The sequence below is a fragment of the Electrophorus electricus genome, chromosome 6 (assembly GCF_013358815.1).
Source record: "Electrophorus electricus isolate fEleEle1 chromosome 6, fEleEle1.pri, whole genome shotgun sequence".
NCBI lineage: Eukaryota > Metazoa > Chordata > Actinopteri > Gymnotiformes > Gymnotidae > Electrophorus > Electrophorus electricus.
In genome coordinates, this window is record NC_049540.1 from 14,589,878 (window position 1) to 14,607,710 (window position 17,833).

At 39.2% G+C, this 17,833-nt stretch overlaps 2 protein-coding genes across 2 annotated transcripts; both read left to right on the top strand.

Moving 5' to 3' along the window:
• Positions 1–858: 858 nt before the first annotated feature.
• tmc2a (transmembrane channel-like 2a) lies at positions 859–10,564 on the top strand. Its single transcript, XM_027025374.2, has 20 exons — positions 859–898; positions 1,061–1,099; positions 1,275–1,623; positions 2,280–2,435; positions 3,087–3,177; positions 3,276–3,357; positions 4,290–4,396; positions 4,490–4,588; positions 4,735–4,877; positions 5,263–5,410; positions 5,702–5,890; positions 6,189–6,368; positions 6,889–7,047; positions 7,948–8,076; positions 8,165–8,232; positions 9,236–9,475; positions 9,718–9,843; positions 9,948–10,026; positions 10,147–10,246; positions 10,357–10,564. Exons 1-20 carry the CDS (start codon positions 859–861, stop codon positions 10,560–10,562), a joined length of 2,730 nt encoding a protein of 909 aa, XP_026881175.2. The 3' UTR covers positions 10,563–10,564.
• A 3,469-nt stretch (positions 10,565–14,033) lies between these two features.
• On the top strand, positions 14,034–17,663 carry LOC113586946 (annexin A1-like). Its single transcript, XM_027025381.2, has 12 exons — positions 14,034–14,096; positions 14,224–14,338; positions 14,674–14,768; positions 14,936–15,049; positions 15,323–15,413; positions 15,517–15,596; positions 15,676–15,732; positions 15,953–16,046; positions 16,226–16,321; positions 17,014–17,072; positions 17,322–17,444; positions 17,607–17,663. The coding sequence occupies exons 1-12, from the start codon at positions 14,034–14,036 to the stop codon at positions 17,661–17,663; spliced, it is 1,044 nt and encodes a 347-aa protein (XP_026881182.2).
• The last annotated feature ends 170 nt before the right edge of the window (positions 17,664–17,833 follow it).

A 17,833-nucleotide genomic window follows, 5' to 3' on the forward strand; every position in this document is an offset into this window, starting at 1 on the left:
ATGTTTTTCAATATTTATTTGAAAAAGCAAAGGAACCAAAGATCTTTCTGGAGCGAGAAAGGTGTCAATAGAAATAACCCACAATAGAAGAATATGTCAGTATTTGCATATGTGTTCATGTGAATATGTAAAAATTACTCAACTATTTATCTGGAATATTGTAGCTCACGTCTCACTTATGAATTATTCAAATAATATTATTCAAACAATATTCTAATGTCCAAATATTTGTTGGGGAACTTTTTAAGTAATATCCATTGAAAGAATATGCCTCACGCTTGTATACAACTTGCTATATGAAACTCTAAAGCTTAATATAGTGTGAAATATCTTTAATTGCATGTGAAAGGAAATCTAAACCTTCATTAAATGTTTAAGAGTGCTCATCTTGTGACAAGTGGTGGGTGTCATGTATCCTAATAAGTGAGAATGTCTGACAGTTTAATCAGACATAATATACTCCCTTGTTGGTCATAAGAAAGCATTGTTGTGTTAAGTGTTAAATGTCAAATAGCTGAATGCTCCTTAACTGAAAGTGTCTCCAGTGCTCAATTTCTTACTCTGTCAGTCCTAGCTATTTCTTTTTTCCCCCATTGTATAACGTGTCCTGAATGCATGCAAATCTCCAGTTCAAATTCAAAAAGATTTTTCCAATGATTTTTAGTTCTGCTTGCATAGTGATATTGACATCATGCCTGCTGATATTAGACATATCTGATGGGGAGATCACATGGCGTTGCCATGGAGAGGGAGTTAGTTACTGGATAGCGGCAGCACACCTGCGCTGGGGGCACCAGACTGTCTGTGCTTCGCAGAACATCCCAGCACCCACGGATCACCCAAGAAAGAGCTCCTGAAATGCCAAAGAACAGCGATATAGCAAGGAAATTAGAGGAGGGTGAGCAATTTAAATTCAAATGAAGTGGTGTGTTGTGTAGTTCACAATTCTACATTATTTGACTTGGTTTGCTCTATTTTCAAACTCATATGGTTTACTGTGTTCTTCATGAAGATGTCCCAAAGTATTAGTGGAGTACTATGTGTTTCTATGTTATTTCAGTGGGAATAGAGATTGATGGAGAAGTGGACAGTGCACAGGGTAAGTGCAAAAGTCTTTTTTTTTTCTGCACAAATTTGTGTGTCATATCAGTCTGCATTATTCCAGTGAATATGATGACTGTTCTTTGCTGACATACACCAACGATCTACTATGAGTGTGCTGCTGTGTTTTGCTCTGATGAGCACTCCTTACATGTGTACATATGTGAATTCAGAAAACAGCACACCCAAAAACAAAGGTGGCAAAAGAACAGCAACAGAGAAACGGGGCAAAGCGGCTGCCAGCGAGGATGGTGAGGACGAGGATGAAGACGATGAGCCCCTGAGGGGTCGGCGAGCAGCCAACAGGAGAAAAGTGGCCCAAAACGAGACTTTAGAGGAGGACAGTGATGACGATATTCCTCCAAGGAGGTGTGCTGGGAACCGGAGGAGAGGCAAACCGGGTGGGAGCGCAGCAGAGAGTGGGGGGGGTGGCAAGCCCAACAAGAGAAACAAGAGAGGTGGCAAGAAACAGAAGGAGGACAAAGTCAAGGGCAAGCAGGATGAGAAGAGCAAGAACAGTAGGTATGCTGGGAAAGAGCCATCAACAGAACTCCTGTTTTACACAGCTGTTGCAAAGCAGTTCTTACGATTTAGCACTAAGGTGCAAATCAGGTAATAAAAAAACCCTCAGTTTTAAGTTTTGTGTAATTGGGGTTAGCAAATATATAATTGGGGGAAAAAATAATACTTTACTTCCTTTTTATTTTCAGAAGTTCAATAATATCAGTGCCTTATTTTTTTTCCAGGGGTTAGTGTGTAATTGTAATTGGTCCCAACAACGTTTGTTTCATTACTAGAAGTGTTAGCAGTTTAAGTGCTCATTTAGAGTAACCAGTGAATATTTCCTCATTTTTACAGTCCTTAACTGAGCAGTATACCTTAATGTTTATTTCACAACCATTGCATTTTTAATGCTTTGGCTCCACATGTAGCCTTTGATCGTGTATTTTCAAAAGGCAGAGCCCAGCACATTCCCTGACTATATCTACTGCATCATTGCACAAATGTTCTAAACATGAAACCCAACCATTGACTGCTTTGCTCGTCAGGTTCTAGGTCGAGGTTTCCCCTTTATGCCTGAACTCTGTTACAATAGATCACCATATCTGTCTGCTAGCACCCTCCCGTGGTACTGTTCACCACTCCTTTATTCTTCATCCCTCTATTCCTTATCCAAGTGAGGACTCAAAGTCAGAGAGGGGTGGAGAGGAGGAGGAGTCCATGTCAGAGGGGGAGAGGGCCCAGCTGATGGAAGAGGTGGAGGAGAAGAAGAAGCTGATTGCTAACATTAGGAACAAGCCCTGGCGCATGAAGAGGAGACTTAAACATCTCAAGTAGAGTAAAGGAGTTCTCACCAAATACTGACAGCATGCTGTCTAGAGAGCTGTTTAGCATAAACGTGGGATGGTATGGAGTAAACCAGCCTGTGATTGGTAGATGCTCTAATGGCTCAACCAATGGTTGATTTACTTCATAGGTGTGAAGGGAGGAAGGTTTCAGAACAACTGGGGATTGGTACTGGTCCAGGGGCTATATCTGCATTTCATAACCTGCATATATAACTGTATTTCATACAAAAATTATAAGAGCAAACATGTGAAGGTGGGTGGCTGACATGGTGGGCCCAGTAGAGATTCAAGCAAATATACAAAATGTTTGTGAAGGAATTATTTTTATTTATTTCAGGGAATCTAATCATTCATTTAAATTACCCCACCAGCAATTTTAGGTTGCTGTTTTAAAATATTTTATTACTACTGGGGAAATTGAGCTTGATTACATGAATTAACATAAACTTGCATATTGATAAGATAATTTATAGAATAAAGAAGAAATTAGTTGACTATATGCAAGACAATTTCTCTTTCTTTAAATTGAGAAGTATCAGTTACTGCCATCATCTGTAATGAATTTACTTCCTTTAAGGTTTCAGATTTCAGGTTCCCAAATTCCCTTTTTGGCCATTTTGCACGTGTCCTCTTCAGGGAAGCTCAATTGTTTGTGGATAAGTTTGAGGGAGCTCTGGGCAAAGGGAAGGGCAGGAAGCTGTATGCCTACAAAGTTATGATGATGAAGGTAAGAAAGACAAATCTCAGTATATATGTTACAGCTATATATATTAGTGTCATATTCATGTCAAATTTGCTTTTATTTTTCTCTTCATTTTCTCACAGAAATGGATCAAATTTCAAAGAGATTTTGAAAATTTTAAGACAGCTTGCATACCCTGGGAACGGAAAATAAAAGAGGTTGAAAGTGAGTGGTTTGGATATAAGTGATCTGTTTCCGTATGAATTTTGTATTGTCTAATTAAGGTATTCTATGTTATTCTATGGTTACTGATTCATGGTGAAACTAATTTATATCTGAATGCTTATTCCAGGACTGACTCTCTAAAGAGTTTAAAGTGCATTAACAACAATGACAAAAACATGCAAAGCAAGACTTAGTTTCATGTTACCATATGCTCAAGCGTATAATTATGCGTAATGTTTTAGGATTATGAATAGCTGTTTCAAAAGTTGACCAGAGGTGGGCACATGCTGTCTCTGAGGGCATTTAGGAAATGTCTGCAGAGGGTAGATTGAAACACTGCAAATGATGGTGGGGGAAGGCCACAAACCAACAGTTTCAAAGAGCAGCAAAAGTATCTTTATAGACTTTTAGTGCATAATAGTATTAGACCCTAATAAAAGTGTTATTAGAAACTTTACTAGGGACTATTTCGAATGGGATCACTTTTAAATGCATTTGTCTAAAATGAATAGTAAAGATTTCCTTGAGCTATGACTCCATATTTTGTCCTGTTCTGATTTTTATTTCAAATTAAATCAAATCAAATGTATTTATATAGCGCTTTTTACAACAAATGTTGTCACAAAGCAGCTTTACAAATGTCCAATGTAAAAGGTTGTAAAAGGTTGAAAGTCTTGCAAGCTTTAAAATGCAGTGGTTTAACAAATATTTGTGAAAGCTTTATTACAGAGATCCAGACATTAAATGCTATTAAATAATATATTACAAATTAAATAATATACTACATTAATGCAGTTGTTTTGAAGGGTTTCTAGGTAAATACTGTCAGGAAACAGATTATATTAAAGCACCACATTGCCACCTGGTGGAAAGAATAGAAACGGCCTTCCATGTGATTTTTCGACCAAGAAATTTGTATACTTGACTTTTAGGTCACTTTGGTTCTTCTGTCGCATCTTATTTCATCTTCCTTCGCTGGATGTATGGCATGAACCTAGTTCTCTTCAGCTTGACCTTTGGCCTGGTTGTGATCCCAGAGGTCAGACATATTACGATTCGTGTATTAAAGAATATTATACATCATTGCTTTTTTTCTCCTAATGAATCAGAAGCAATGGTGTATATCTCACAGCTACTCATGGGTCTGCCCTATGGATCTATTCCTCGGAAAACGGTGCCAAGGGCAGAACAGGCCACTGCCATGGACTATTCTGTCCTCACGGACTTTAACGTAAGATAAGTACCTTATTTAATACCAGATCTATAAACTACATGCTAGAGTAAATGGGGCCAGTATGCTGATCTTTATGTTATACTAAAGAATGCATTGTGTGCATCTTGGATAATAACCTTGTTCACTAAATTCTATTTTAACAGGGCTACTGCAAGTATTCTGCCCTTTTCTATGGCTACTATAATAACCAGAGAACTGTCGGCTTCCTGAAGTTCCGTCTCCCTCTGTCCTACCTCATGGTGGGCATTGGGACCTTCGGGTATAGCCTGATGGTTGTGATCCGAACGTGAGTGGAACCCGTTTCATCCATTACTAGATCCTCTAGAAATGGCATGAAGTATCACTACAGACCATGGTTAATATTACACAATCAAGTGTGACCTTGATAGGCTAATGCAGCTCAGCAACTTTCATAAATACATTTTGAAAGGTTCAGATGAAATGATGATGTGCTTTGAAAAATTCAGTTATCTGTGCAGATTATGCATCTTGGATTAGGCAGTAGTGATCTGTAGAGTTTGGATTTAAGATTGGATTTAACTCTACCTAGAGTCAGTCTCCAAACCGGTTGCTTGTGCAATGTCTCAGGTTGGAAGTATGCGCTTCTGTTATCCTGCCAGCCAGAGTGGACTCCCCATGAGTTTACGAACACAGTCCACTCTTGCCGATAGGATGGCTAAAAACGCAGATGTGGGGGGCGGGGACGGTGAGGACAATGAGTTTACCTTCGCCTGGAAGATGTTCACCAGTTGGGACTATCTCATTGGCAACGCCGAAACAGCTGACAACAAATATGCCTCCATTACAACCAGCTTTAAGGTGTGTGTGTACATGTGGGTAGATATAGATCTGTTTTTCTTTTTTTTTGGGGGGGGGGGGGGGGGGGGGGGGCGATCATCTGTGTTAGGTTGCGTCTTATTTTTTGGCTGTTCTTTCAGATGAAAGATGTGAATTTCCACTATATATAAGACTAAAACACTTGGCAATATTTTTGCTTGTAATTTGTGGGGAAAAAAATCCCTTATTTTATCTTAGTGGTATTTAACAGTGGGTGTATGTGCATGAAGTTCAATATAAGTCTGTATTAATAAGTTGTGCTGTGTGTTGCAGGAGTCCATAGTGGATGAACAGGAGAACCAGAAGGATGAGAACGTCCACTTGAGGAGATTCCTACGTGTGCTAGCTAACCTCCTCATCACCTGCACCCTGGGAGGCAGCGGCTACCTCATTTACTTTGTGGTGAAACGCTCCCAAGAGTTTGCCAATATGGATAATCTAAGTTGGTATGAGAAAAATGAGGTAATATAACACAGCTATGATTCTGCTTCTCTGAAACCACACCAGCATAGGGTTTGGACTGAGCTCAAAGGTTTGTCTTGCTTTTGTTAGGAAAACAGAGCCAGGGTTCTTTGTGAAACTAAATCAATGCCTAAATCTGGAATTTCATGTTTTAGGACAATGAAAAGCAACTGTAACATGTACATTGAATAACAACAACATAGCACTCCCTTTTCCTAGCATTTCGTGAGCTGGACTTCAAAGCTTCAAAGTCTTAAAACTAGAGAATGGTGATTGCATGCTGGTGTATTCCTTTCAGCTGGAGATTATTATGTCTCTGCTGGGTCTGGTGGGCCCAATGCTGTTTGAGACTATTGCTGAGTTGGAGGACTACCATCCACGCATCGCCCTCAAGTGGCAGCTTGGACGCATCTTTGCCCTTTTCCTGGGCAACCTCTACACTTTCCTGCTGGCTCTGTTCGATGAGGTCAATGCCAAGGTATGAAAAGTCATGACCACGTTGTGAATTTTATGATCCCATGATCCCCAACTTAGACCCTGCCCCTACATGTCCAGTCAGACCTTCTGGCTGTCTCTGCTCATATCTCTCATATTATTACTTCTAGTTCTGTTACACTTTGTGTCAAACGTTAAGCCAGTTCTTTTTTTTTTTTTTTTAAAGTATCTATTGGTCCCTGAGTATCTAGCAATTACCAGCCTAATTCCAATCTACAATCTTTTTAAGATGCTAGGGAAGGTGAGCAATTTGAAGTGGCTTGATTAAATGTAATCTTTTATGAGTCTTTTCAGTCAACTTTTCACTTACTGCACAGTACTGAGGCTCTGCTCTTCATGATCTTCTTCTTATTATTATTAGTAGTAGTAGTAGTAATATTATCTAAAGGTGTTCTCAGCATGAAATCACTGGTCTGTATTATTGTCAGTTATAAATAAGGCATTTTGACTAGGACTAGAGGAGAGGGTTAATGTAATGAACTCATTTGTTTTTGGTCCTTAAGCTGGAGGAAGAGAAATCCATAAAGAACGCCAGTATCTGGTTCATGCAGGAGTATCACGCCAACTACACTGCCAATAACCCCAATGACACTGGCACACCACCCCCTATTGACCCTTCTGATGTCATCCGAGGCCCATGCTGGGAGACAACAGTGGGGATAGTAATGACCCTGCGAGCACTTACACTCATGGCTTCAGTGAAAAAAAAACTCACTTCAATGAATATATTTGTGCTAGACTACTATTATTACAACATTTAGCTGACACTTTTATCCAAAGTGACTTACAATTATGACGAAGTACAACTTGAGCAATTGAGGATTAAGGGCCTTGCTCAGGGGCAACTTGGTAGTGGTGGGGTGTTACATTTCAGCAGGAACAGGCAAGAGGCAGAATGCAAATGCAGGAGGTGGTTTAATCAGAAAGGGTAACCTGAGGCAAGGGCAAACACTGAGGCAAAAATAATACATAAACTGAGCAAACAGAAAAGCAAGGGCAACGACAATAATGGCCAGCGTAATCAAGACACAACAGACCAACCTAAATTACCAAAATAACCAACCACCTAGGGAACAAAACACAGGGCTTAAATAAACAAAACAATCATGCACTAAACAGGTGAACATGGGAACAGCAAAAACTAAAACAAGGAGTGCAATAGAGGAACAGATAGGGGCGGAGAAAATGAAACCAAGGAACGGAACAAGGAAGTAAAGGGAAAAAGACATGAGAGGGAAACTAAAGAAACAGTGACACCAGGAGAGTAGCCATTCATGACATGGCGATTGAACCCACAACCATTCTGTTTACAAGTACAAGTAATTTAACCACTGAGCTATGACTGCCCAGTATTAAGCCTTACCCCTTGTGCCTGGTGTTGTGATTACAGTGTGAAAATCTCAGGTTCAGCTTTGAGTTTGCCTGTGTAAACATGACTGTGTAACCTTGATGTAATGATGTTGAATTTGTGCATATTACTGCTCATTATAAATGAAATTGAACATATCTAGCTTTCCAGCCTTAACTCTGAGGCTGAAATTCTTCTACCCTGTCCACAACAGGAGTTTGTGAAGCTGACTATCTCAGACATACAGGTCACCTACCTTACCATCCTTATTGGAGACTTTCTGAGGGCTCTGATTGTACGGTTCCTGAACTACTGCTGGTGTTGGGACCTGGAGGCAGGCTGGGTGGGTGTTTCAGCTTCATCACTAATCTCACACTCAAGCTTTTAAGGTTACCCAGAAGTGATTCATTAACTTTGATTTCTATATTCAGCCTTCCTATGGTGAATTTGACATCAGCGGTAATGTGCTTGGGTTGGTCTTCAATCAAGGGATGATCTGGTAGGGTCACTAGGCCAAATCTGTTTTATAATGGATAGGAGCAGAGGACACACACAGTGCAGTCTGTAGATAACAAGACTGCTTCACAGCTTTTACTGGTTCGGTTCTGTGCTCTCACACATTGGATTAGAAATGTAACAATTACTATGAGCCATCAGAGGAAGTGTCAAATTTAATCTGATGGTAATCTGAAGTCATCACACATTGGGTATATTTGGGTATATTTTTGCCTTTGTCTTGCTTTCAGGCTATGGTTCATCTGTGCATATTCACATAATCTTAAATAAAGACTTTGTCCAAGAACTCTGCAGGCTTTGTTATCTACAATTTAGTAAACTTTTCCCAACAAAGGTTAATATTTCTGTTTGTGGCTTATCACTCACTTGCATTTTGTGTTTAAGACTGAGGTCACAAGGTCTCTTCATGGTAGACTTTAACATGGTAGAGTTTGACAAACCTATGCCTACATTCTAAATATTCTTGATCTGTTCAGCTGTTTTCTTGTATCAAAGTAATCTTTGGTGATTCCCTACTTGTGGTCTGCCAGGTTATTTTCCTGAAGCTGAAAAGTGCATTATTTCTTCTTAACAATGTGCCGAACATTTGGCTGTGGTACAGCTAATATTTTATCGCTCTGTTTAATTCATATTTTTGGGTCTTAGACTGACAGGTTCAAATGCCTTGTCTGAACTTAGGTCTAGACACTTCTTCACTCTCTTGTGGACTAATCCTACAACAAAACAGCTATAATACACATGTGAGGAGCCACAATAGAGCTATGTATAAAAATTGGAATTGTAAATTGCACAACTATAATTGTAATTCACACAGTGGTCAACCAGCATGGAATTAAAGCTAACAATATTCATAGTAATTGTTTAATTTCAAAGCTGACGTGCAAGAGTACAGAGCTGAAACAAAATCATCTTTCTTTCCAATATCATACAAGACTGTATGTATATGTGTGTGTGTGTGTGTGTGTGTGTGTGTGTGTGTGAGCTAGGATGGGAGCTTTTTATGCTCCTGGCCTGGTGGGTATCAACGTCCTTCGTCTCCTGACGTCAATGTACTACCAGTGCTGGGCTGTCATGGCCTGTAACGTGCCTCATGAGCGGGTCTTCAAAGCCTCCAAATCCAACAACTTCTACATGGGCCTTCTTCTTCTCATCCTCTTCCTCAGTCTACTGCCTGTGGTCTACACCATCATGTCTCTGCCACCATCCTTTGACTGTGGGCCATTTAGGTCATACACACATGCATGCACATGCGTCCATATATGCACGCACGCACGCACACACACACACACACACACACACACACACACACACACACACACACACACACACACACACACACACACACACACACACACACACACACACACACACACACACACACACACACACACACACACCTTGTCCAAATCAAAACATTCTTTCATATTTGGAGAATGCAAATTTTAATCACCGTTGTCCTTTCTTGCAGTGGCAAGGAGCGAATGTTCGATGTGATTACTGAGACCATCGATCTGGACCTGCCTGCATTTATGGGGACGCTCTTCAGCTATGCAGCCAACCCTGGCCTCATCATCCCTGCCATTCTTCTCATGGTGTGAGTTGCCCTTTATTCAAGCCCTTGATCATCGTGTCCTGTCAGTAGCATGAGTGTAGCACAAGACTTACGCTTAGCAATAACGCTTTGTACTGTTTCTGCAGTTTGGCTATCTACTATCTGAACGCAGTGTCTGAGGGGTATAAGAATGCCAACATGGAGCTGAAGAAGAAGATGCAGATGGTATGTTAGATTTTAAACTCTGGAATCCTTAATCCCCAGCAGATGTTCTCCTTCTATTGAAAAAACCAAAATCTTTACAAAGCTGGTTTTTGTTAGTAAATAGCAGTGCCTCACTTCTAGGCAAGAGACGAAGAGAAAAACAGGCGAAATAATAAAGACAGCACCAATCAGGTACTGAAGGATTTAGAGGACTTGCTACCAAATCGCTCAAATTTGCCTCGTCCAGGAGAGCAGGAAGGTAACAACAACAATATTCCATAATTCCATGAAATGTTTGTGTGTTTAATTGGATTTGATTTGGTATCTGTTTCTTTTCTCACTGTACTCCAGAGAAGCCTGAGGAAAGGAAAGCTCCTAAAGTGAAGCCGGGTGCTGCTGGCAAAGGCATAAATGTGCAGAAAGACGTGTCACTGGCGTTAGCCAATCCGAACACTCGAGGGCTCATGACCCAGGCCCCGGGCCCCAAGCCAGTAGGTTGTCTGCCTGGTAATGCAGGCCCGGGCCATAAGGGAGCTGCGCCACCCCCCAGCCACTAGCTCTTTACCAGGATGATGATGTAGTATACTGTGTGTTATCTGTCTGTACACCTGAGTCCATTTACAGTAATTAACCAAACATTTAGAGAGTATTAAATAATAGAGGCTTTATGTCCAGTGGTAAATAGGGGTAAACAGTGTGGGTGCTACATTAAATACATTACATATTGACTTAATATGGGTTGTAGTACAGTATCATTGTTTGTAGAATACTACTGACAAAACTTCAAACCTTTAGTTTTTTATTTACTAAACAATCAAGAGCAATTACAATAATAAGATTTGTATCATAATATCATAATCATACTCATAATATTTTGTCATCATCTGTACGGCAAAAAATAAATAAATTTGAAGAGTTTTTTTCCTATAGAAATAGGGGAACACACCGGTTTGTGGGAAACAACAGAAGCAACAGAATGCAAAAACGTGAATAGAGGACAAAATAAAGAGTAATAGATTTGATATTATGCTTAGTGTTGGACACTGTGTATTTTAAAAATAATTCCTACTTTTTTTCTTCAAAAAAATGAATAAGTTGTATTTAATTTCTGTGTTGACTGGAAATGAAATAAATAAAAGGGTGGTCTTTATGTACTTTATGTACTAAGTGTCCAGATGTCCAAATAAAATAGTTCTAATTAAATAAATAAAACAGTTATAATCTTCAGATAATTTAAAACGGTCTCTTATACAGTTTGCTCAGACACTATTACCCCCCCCCCCCCCCATAAGGCATATATAGTCAGATGTGTAATTGTTATATAGATTGTGAATATTAAAGAATATCATCAAGATAAGGATATACCAGGATAATGTCATTATCTTTATTGCCAGCTTTCTAAGAAGCAGGACTACAGTGACATATAGATCCAGAACTCTGGCTGGATTTGAACCTAGGACTGCTCACGCCCTAAATGAAACTCATACACCCAGACCAACAAGCCCTCTCCCCCCGGCACTCAACCCCAAACCACTATCCAACACTTTTGAAGTACTTATTTACGTTTACATTTGTGTCATTTAGCAGACACTACTAACAAATTACAAAGTAAAAATTTAAAAACCCTATGTAGATAGATAGATAGATAGATAGATAGATAGATAGATAGATAGATAGATAGATAGATAGATAGATAGATAGAGATAGATAGATAGATAGATAGATAGATAGATAGATAGATAGATAGATAGATAGATAGATAGATAGATAGATAGATAGATAGATAGATAGATAGATAGAGTAATTGTATTTTTAAATCACAGTCCAGGTTCCACCTGGCTGCTCTACTTCATCCACTTGTTTCTAAAAAGATGTTTCTCTGATAAGTACCAAAGGTCAACAGACTTGAATTTGTCTTTTGTCTGGTCTTATTTAAAACATGTGGGCTTTTGTTGTACATCAAATAAAAGTTTATTTATATGGTGCTTTTTAAAACAGATGTTATCACAAAGTAGCTTTACAAATGTCCAATCCAGTGAGCAAGCCAAGGGTCACATGTGAATGTTCAGGTCATACGAAGGGCCACAGTGCTCAGTAGGACTGCTCTAGTGCTGGGGTGCTAAATTCTGGTCCTGGAGATCTACTGCCCTGGAGTGTTTAGTTCTGTCCCTAATCTTTCACAATTTATACAGTAAAACCAACTCTTTCAGTAGCATCTTAATTAGAGCCAGATGTGTTATTAGGGCTGTATCTCGAATGGACTTGAGGCATCAGGACTAAGGCTGGCATGTGAGCCAACTGCAACACAAGGCACCATGCTGGACAGATATGCCTAGTCAGAACAGCAAATAAGAAAGCTACAGCCAGTGCTACTGTACAGGTCCAGGAGGTACAGTGTATTCTAAAAATGATTTGTATTGAAACTATTTGTTGATATAGTTTTCTGTTTAACTGTGGATCCCACAAATCTTTCCCTTTGCCAACTACATTAACTAACACATTCCTTTATTACTTACAAATATAATTCATCCACTTCACACATGAATATTTATAGTAGTTCTTCTCTGGTTGTACACAAATAGTAGATGTCAAAATAAATACACACTGCCTTGTAGTATATCTTCATTATATACAATGCAGCAGAGAAATCGTCTAACTCGGTTCCATATTTAAATCATCGTTTTAAATCAACTTTTGCACGCCACTAGATGTCACTGTGCTCTGACCTCTCAGTGCTCAAAGCTCAGACTCTTTTCCCAGTACAATCAGGAAGAGGCCGCACAAACGTCATGAGCACAAGCTTCACTCACCCATCTGGAAGACACAAGGTCGTACAAACAAAAAAAATTAAACTGACTCCCCATGTAACGGCTGTGTCCTTTTTATTGCCCTTACTCGCCGTGATTGAGTGTGGAATAAACCAAAACAGGTAAAAGGGTGTATCTCATTACGTTATCTACAAGTAATCCATAATAAATACATAGTCATATAGATCATATTTACATGGCCATTTCCTCATCTTTACTGGTAAGTATGCTTTCAGCTATTGCTTTATTTCACTTATTCCTTTCTTCCCACAAGTTAGCATTTAGCTCCTGTTTCTCCCTTCCCAGGATCACAGTGGTGCAAACCATTCCCTAGAAGAAGGCACAGACAGTGGCGCTGCTATTTCTACAGTACTTTTGTAAGTGCACAAGTGTGTTTGTTTGTTTGTTTGTTTGTTTGTTTGTTTGTTTGTTTGTTTAAAAAATATATAAATGTTTCTTATCTTGAGGTGGGGTGCACTGAAAGTAGTTTTGGTGATGTCTATGGTCCCACTGACATCATTAGCTGTGTGTGACATTAATTTCATTCATATCTAACACCCAAATCCATTATATTAATGTAGTGGTTTGCAAAGTTGTTCCAAATTTCTCTGTAAGAATTTGCCACAATCCCCTCAGTTTCACTGTTGCCTTTACTAAATCTTTCAGAAGTGTACATGTTTCCTGGAAGTTATTTTGTAGTTACCACAATGACATTAGCTTTGGTCCCACAGGGTTCTACAGTTCCATAGTCTCATTAGCCAATACAGCTCATTGTTGATGTACAGACAGGTATAACCAGAAGTGCCTGATTCCCTCATCTCCACCCAGCTCAAGGACTCATCAGTGCAGTCAGTACATGTGGGTGTTCTAAAATCTGCAAAAATCTGAGTTCAGTAGCCGTACAGTAATTTTGAGGCCAGTGTTCATACACTTCACAAACAGGTAGGATGCCTCTCTTTTTCTTGGGTTATATCATGGTATAAGTAGACTTTCTCTGTAACATTTGAGCATAACTGAAAGATAGACAAGAACAAAGATGTTTCATCATGTGACAACTGATCTTGATAAATAATTGTACTTTGTTTCCTATTGCACTATAAGCTGGACATACAAAAGAGAAGTTTGTGTTCATTTTTGGAACTGGGTCTGTATTGAGTCAATTTATCATAAATACTAGAATATCTTAAGTTTTTGTTTGTTTGTTTTTTAAGAATCCTCAAAATGGAATTTTTCAACAAATTTATTAAAAAGATAAGCGATGACAAGCCCAAAGATGATGGCAAGGTTAGTTCAAACCAGTCCTCCTTTTATAAATCCGTGACATTGTCTGTGTTTACCTTCATAACCAGGGATGGTTGAGCAGGTTAGAATGTCTCCTTCTACTGTATCCTCGTCATGTGTGCTGTTACAGGGTAAAGCTCCATCCAAAGGAAGCACTCCGCCATACTATGGCACCATCACTCCTGATCCTAATTTCAGCGCCAGCAGAGATGCTGCTGCTTTACAGAGAGCCATTGAAGCCAAAGGTACAGCTCTCCCACTCCTACCAAGGCCTTTAGTAATGCTGATGTTTTAAAATGGTCAAGTCATGGCCAAAGTATTTTTAAGGGGTTTTAATGATACAAGTGTGGGTGTGGGTGTGGGTAACTGTGCTGGGGGAAGCTGTTATTGCCTTTATAGTTGTACAAATGTGTGTTATACTTGCACAATTGCATCAGTCTATGTACTTAAAGTTTGGGGCCATGTAAAGTGTCTGGAAGGTGGTAAAGAATTGGCTTATGCTGTTGTAGATTCTGTTCGGAGACTTCATACAGACCCCTTTAGGGGTGCGTGGGAATGTCTGTATTCTTTGTGTCGGCAGGTGTGGATGAGAGTGCCATTACTGAGATTCTAGCCAGAAGGACTAATGCACAGAGACAGCAGATTAAAGCAGCCTATGAAAATGACACTGGAAAAGTGAGACCTCCTGAAGCACTCCCACTTGATGCTGTGCATACATGACTGCAAGGCAGACTCCATTAAATGACATTATTTCAGTATATTTTAAGATATCCCGGGGGAAACTGATGTTATCCTTGCATGCTATACTGATATTCTGTGGTTTTCCATTATTTATTTCTTAGGACCTCGTGAAGACTTTGAAATCTGTTCTGAAGTCCCATTACGAAGACACGGTCGTGGCTCTGCTCATGAATCCAGCCCAGTATGATGCTTATGAGCTCAGACAAGCCATGAAGGTTAAACACTGTAGTTCATGTCTCAGGCTTATGGATGTGTTTCAATTACAGATGTTATAGTGCTTTTTCCTTATTTCAATAGGGACTGTGATGAATACTAATACATCTAAAAATGTTATGCCATTTGTACTTTGCTGCAACTTTATAGATTATTTATGGTACTATAGACCATTTTGAGTGACTTGCTTCTACATCAGGAATCTCATCAGGGACTTTGTGAATTTTTTTAAGCTTGTTGACTTGCAAAAAACCTAAAATTTCATTCAAAAACAGGGTCTGGGAACCAATGAAAAGGTCCTGAATGAAATTCTGGGAACCAGGTCAAACCATGAGATTAGACTATTGAAAACTGCCTTCAAAGAAGGTAAGCACCCAGTATTGAATCTGCTGCAGCTGGTCCAATAATATTTCTAAATTATGTCTATATGTCTAAAGGCTCAGTTGAAATATGTGTGTATGGATGACAGCATATGGAGCGGAGCTGGAGCACAATATTAAAGGCGACACTAGCGGGCACTATGAGACTGCCCTACTTGCCCTGAGCAAGGTACAAATCTTCAAACAAAAATGAAAAAGAAAAGAGCAAGGAACAATGAGTAAAACCTAATATGGTTCTATTAACTCAGACAAGCAGAAGTGAGGACCAGGATATCGATGATGGACTGGCAAAAAGCGATGCAAAGGTGAGGTCACTTTAAAGAAATTATACCGCATCACTAACAAACAGCTTTTCTTTCACAATACAATTCCACACAGTTCCTGGTTTAAGTGTCTGTGTCATATGACAAGGTCAAATGGCAGATCAGCTCAGTAATGAAACAATAGCTTTCAAATAACAGGACAAGCAATAACATGGTAAAGATACAACTGTGATGTAATGTAAATTGTGTGTTATGACCTCAGGCTCTTTATGAAGCTGGAGAGAAGAAGATAGGAACTGTGTACTCTGTCTTTATTGACATTCTCACATCCAGGAGCGAAGCTCAACTATGCAAAAGTAGGTAGATAACATGGTAACAAAAAACCTATACAAACAGATGGCACTGTCACCCAAAGAGTTCAGACATGAAATCTGATATTGGAATATGAGTCAGCATTAATATAAGAGTTTTTGACATTTTAAAGTAACATTTAAAATTTTATAACTAAATTTGTGGGTAATTTGTGTGCCCTCAGTTTTCAAGCAGTATGACAAACTTGGTACACAGGGCTTTCCAAAGGCTTTAGAACATGAAATGAAAGGAGATGTGGAAGATTGTCTCATGACCCTGGGTAAGTGTGTGTTTGTGTGCATGTGCCTCAGACTTGATCCCATGTCACTCACCCACAAAAGATCAAAACTATGTAGGGAATTTTTATTCACTGCAAAAGTGTGTTGGGAGCACAAGGAGAGAAGAAACCTGGCTTTCCAGATTAGCATGTTAAGGCAGATAGGCAGTGAGCATAGTCACAAGAGGAGGTGGATACTCAGTTATGTGTACTTGAAGGAGCAATAAGTCATTTACCACCAAAAAGTAGCAAACATTTGATAATGATTTACTTATGATTTTTTAAATATTTTCTCTATAAAGTGCAGCTCAAATGAGATTAATAAAATTGCTTTGTAGTTCTCAAATGAATAATGAGTCACCCATATGGAGGCAGCTATTTTTAAAATAATTTTAGACATTTTATCTGAATTTTAAACATCCATGCCACTGGGTTTCAGTACAACATCCAAGTCACTGGCTGTTTCATAATGTTAAAATTACTTGTTGCTCCTTTTAGTTATTTTTAATGATTTCTGATTTTCTGGCTATTTTCAAATAATGACTTCTTGAGTCATTATTCCATGAAGTGAATAATTTGATCTGAACATGATTTTAGGCTGTGTTTACATCTTGGTCCTTTTCAGGTTCTTGTTGAAATTTAAACGTGCGAGCCTGTTATCTCAGGTGTGACTGACTGATGTATTGTTTATCCAGTGAAAGCAGCATGGAACAAGCCTGCATACTTTGCTGAAAGGCTCCATTTAGCTATGAAGGTAAAAGTTTATCTAAGGATCACAGCACAGTGCTACAGCTACAAATCAAACAATCATCAGCTAGCTTTTGTCACAATTACAGTATTCCAACATGTTTCAGTACAGCTAATGTATTTGTCAGTTGGCAAGTTATCCAGCAAGTCACTCAATAAATCTAATAACCCTGCAGTTCTTGTACTGTGAATGTATCCCCAGTTGTGCTGTAATAGTAATATGGTCTTGTTTGAATGCGATGCTCTGACTCTTCAGGGCGCATGGGCTAACTGCAACACCCTGACCAGGATCCTCGTGAGTCGCTCAGAGGTGGACCTCAAGAAAATTTTGCAGGAGTACAAAAGAATGTATGGCAAAACCCTTCAAGAAGACATTAATGTGAGTCATTGCTGAGAAGAAAAAAAAAAGGACATTACTCTGGTGACGTACGATGCACGTTGTCCTCATTAACAAAACAGAGCCGTTGAATAACCTGTGGAATTGTTATTGATGTAACATAATTTATCACGTGTAACGGTCCAATTTATTTGGTTTTTACAGGTCGAAACTAAGGGAGATTATGTCAAGATTCTGCTCGCGCTGTGTGGTGACCACTGACAGGTCTAGCCATGTTTAGAGTACACCGATGTGCCTCTAATCGCAATAAAGAGGGTTTCATTCTGTTTCATTGTGTAGTGCTGAAAATCCTAGAGTTAATTTGTGTGTAATGTGTAGTTCTATTTTTCAAAATTAAATTTCACCTGACTTGCCTAAAACTATGTACAAGT

Coding starts and splice junctions, on each gene's coding strand:
- LOC113586946 (XM_027025381.2), top strand. CDS start 14,034: ATGGAATTTTTCAACAAATTTATTAAAAAGATAAGCGATGACAAGCCC. Junction 15,414..15,516: donor GAAAACTGCCTTCAAAGAAG/GTAAGCACCCAG, acceptor TATGGATGACAG/CATATGGAGCGGAGCTGGAG. Junction 16,322..17,013: donor AGATTGTCTCATGACCCTGG/GTAAGTGTGTGT, acceptor TTGTTTATCCAG/TGAAAGCAGCATGGAACAAG.
- tmc2a (XM_027025374.2), top strand. CDS start 859: ATGCCAAAGAACAGCGATATAGCAAGGAAATTAGAGGAGG. Junction 1,624..2,279: donor GAGAAGAGCAAGAACAGTAG/GTATGCTGGGAA, acceptor TCCTTATCCAAG/TGAGGACTCAAAGTCAGAGA. Junction 3,358..4,289: donor GAAAATAAAAGAGGTTGAAA/GTGAGTGGTTTG, acceptor CTTGACTTTTAG/GTCACTTTGGTTCTTCTGTC.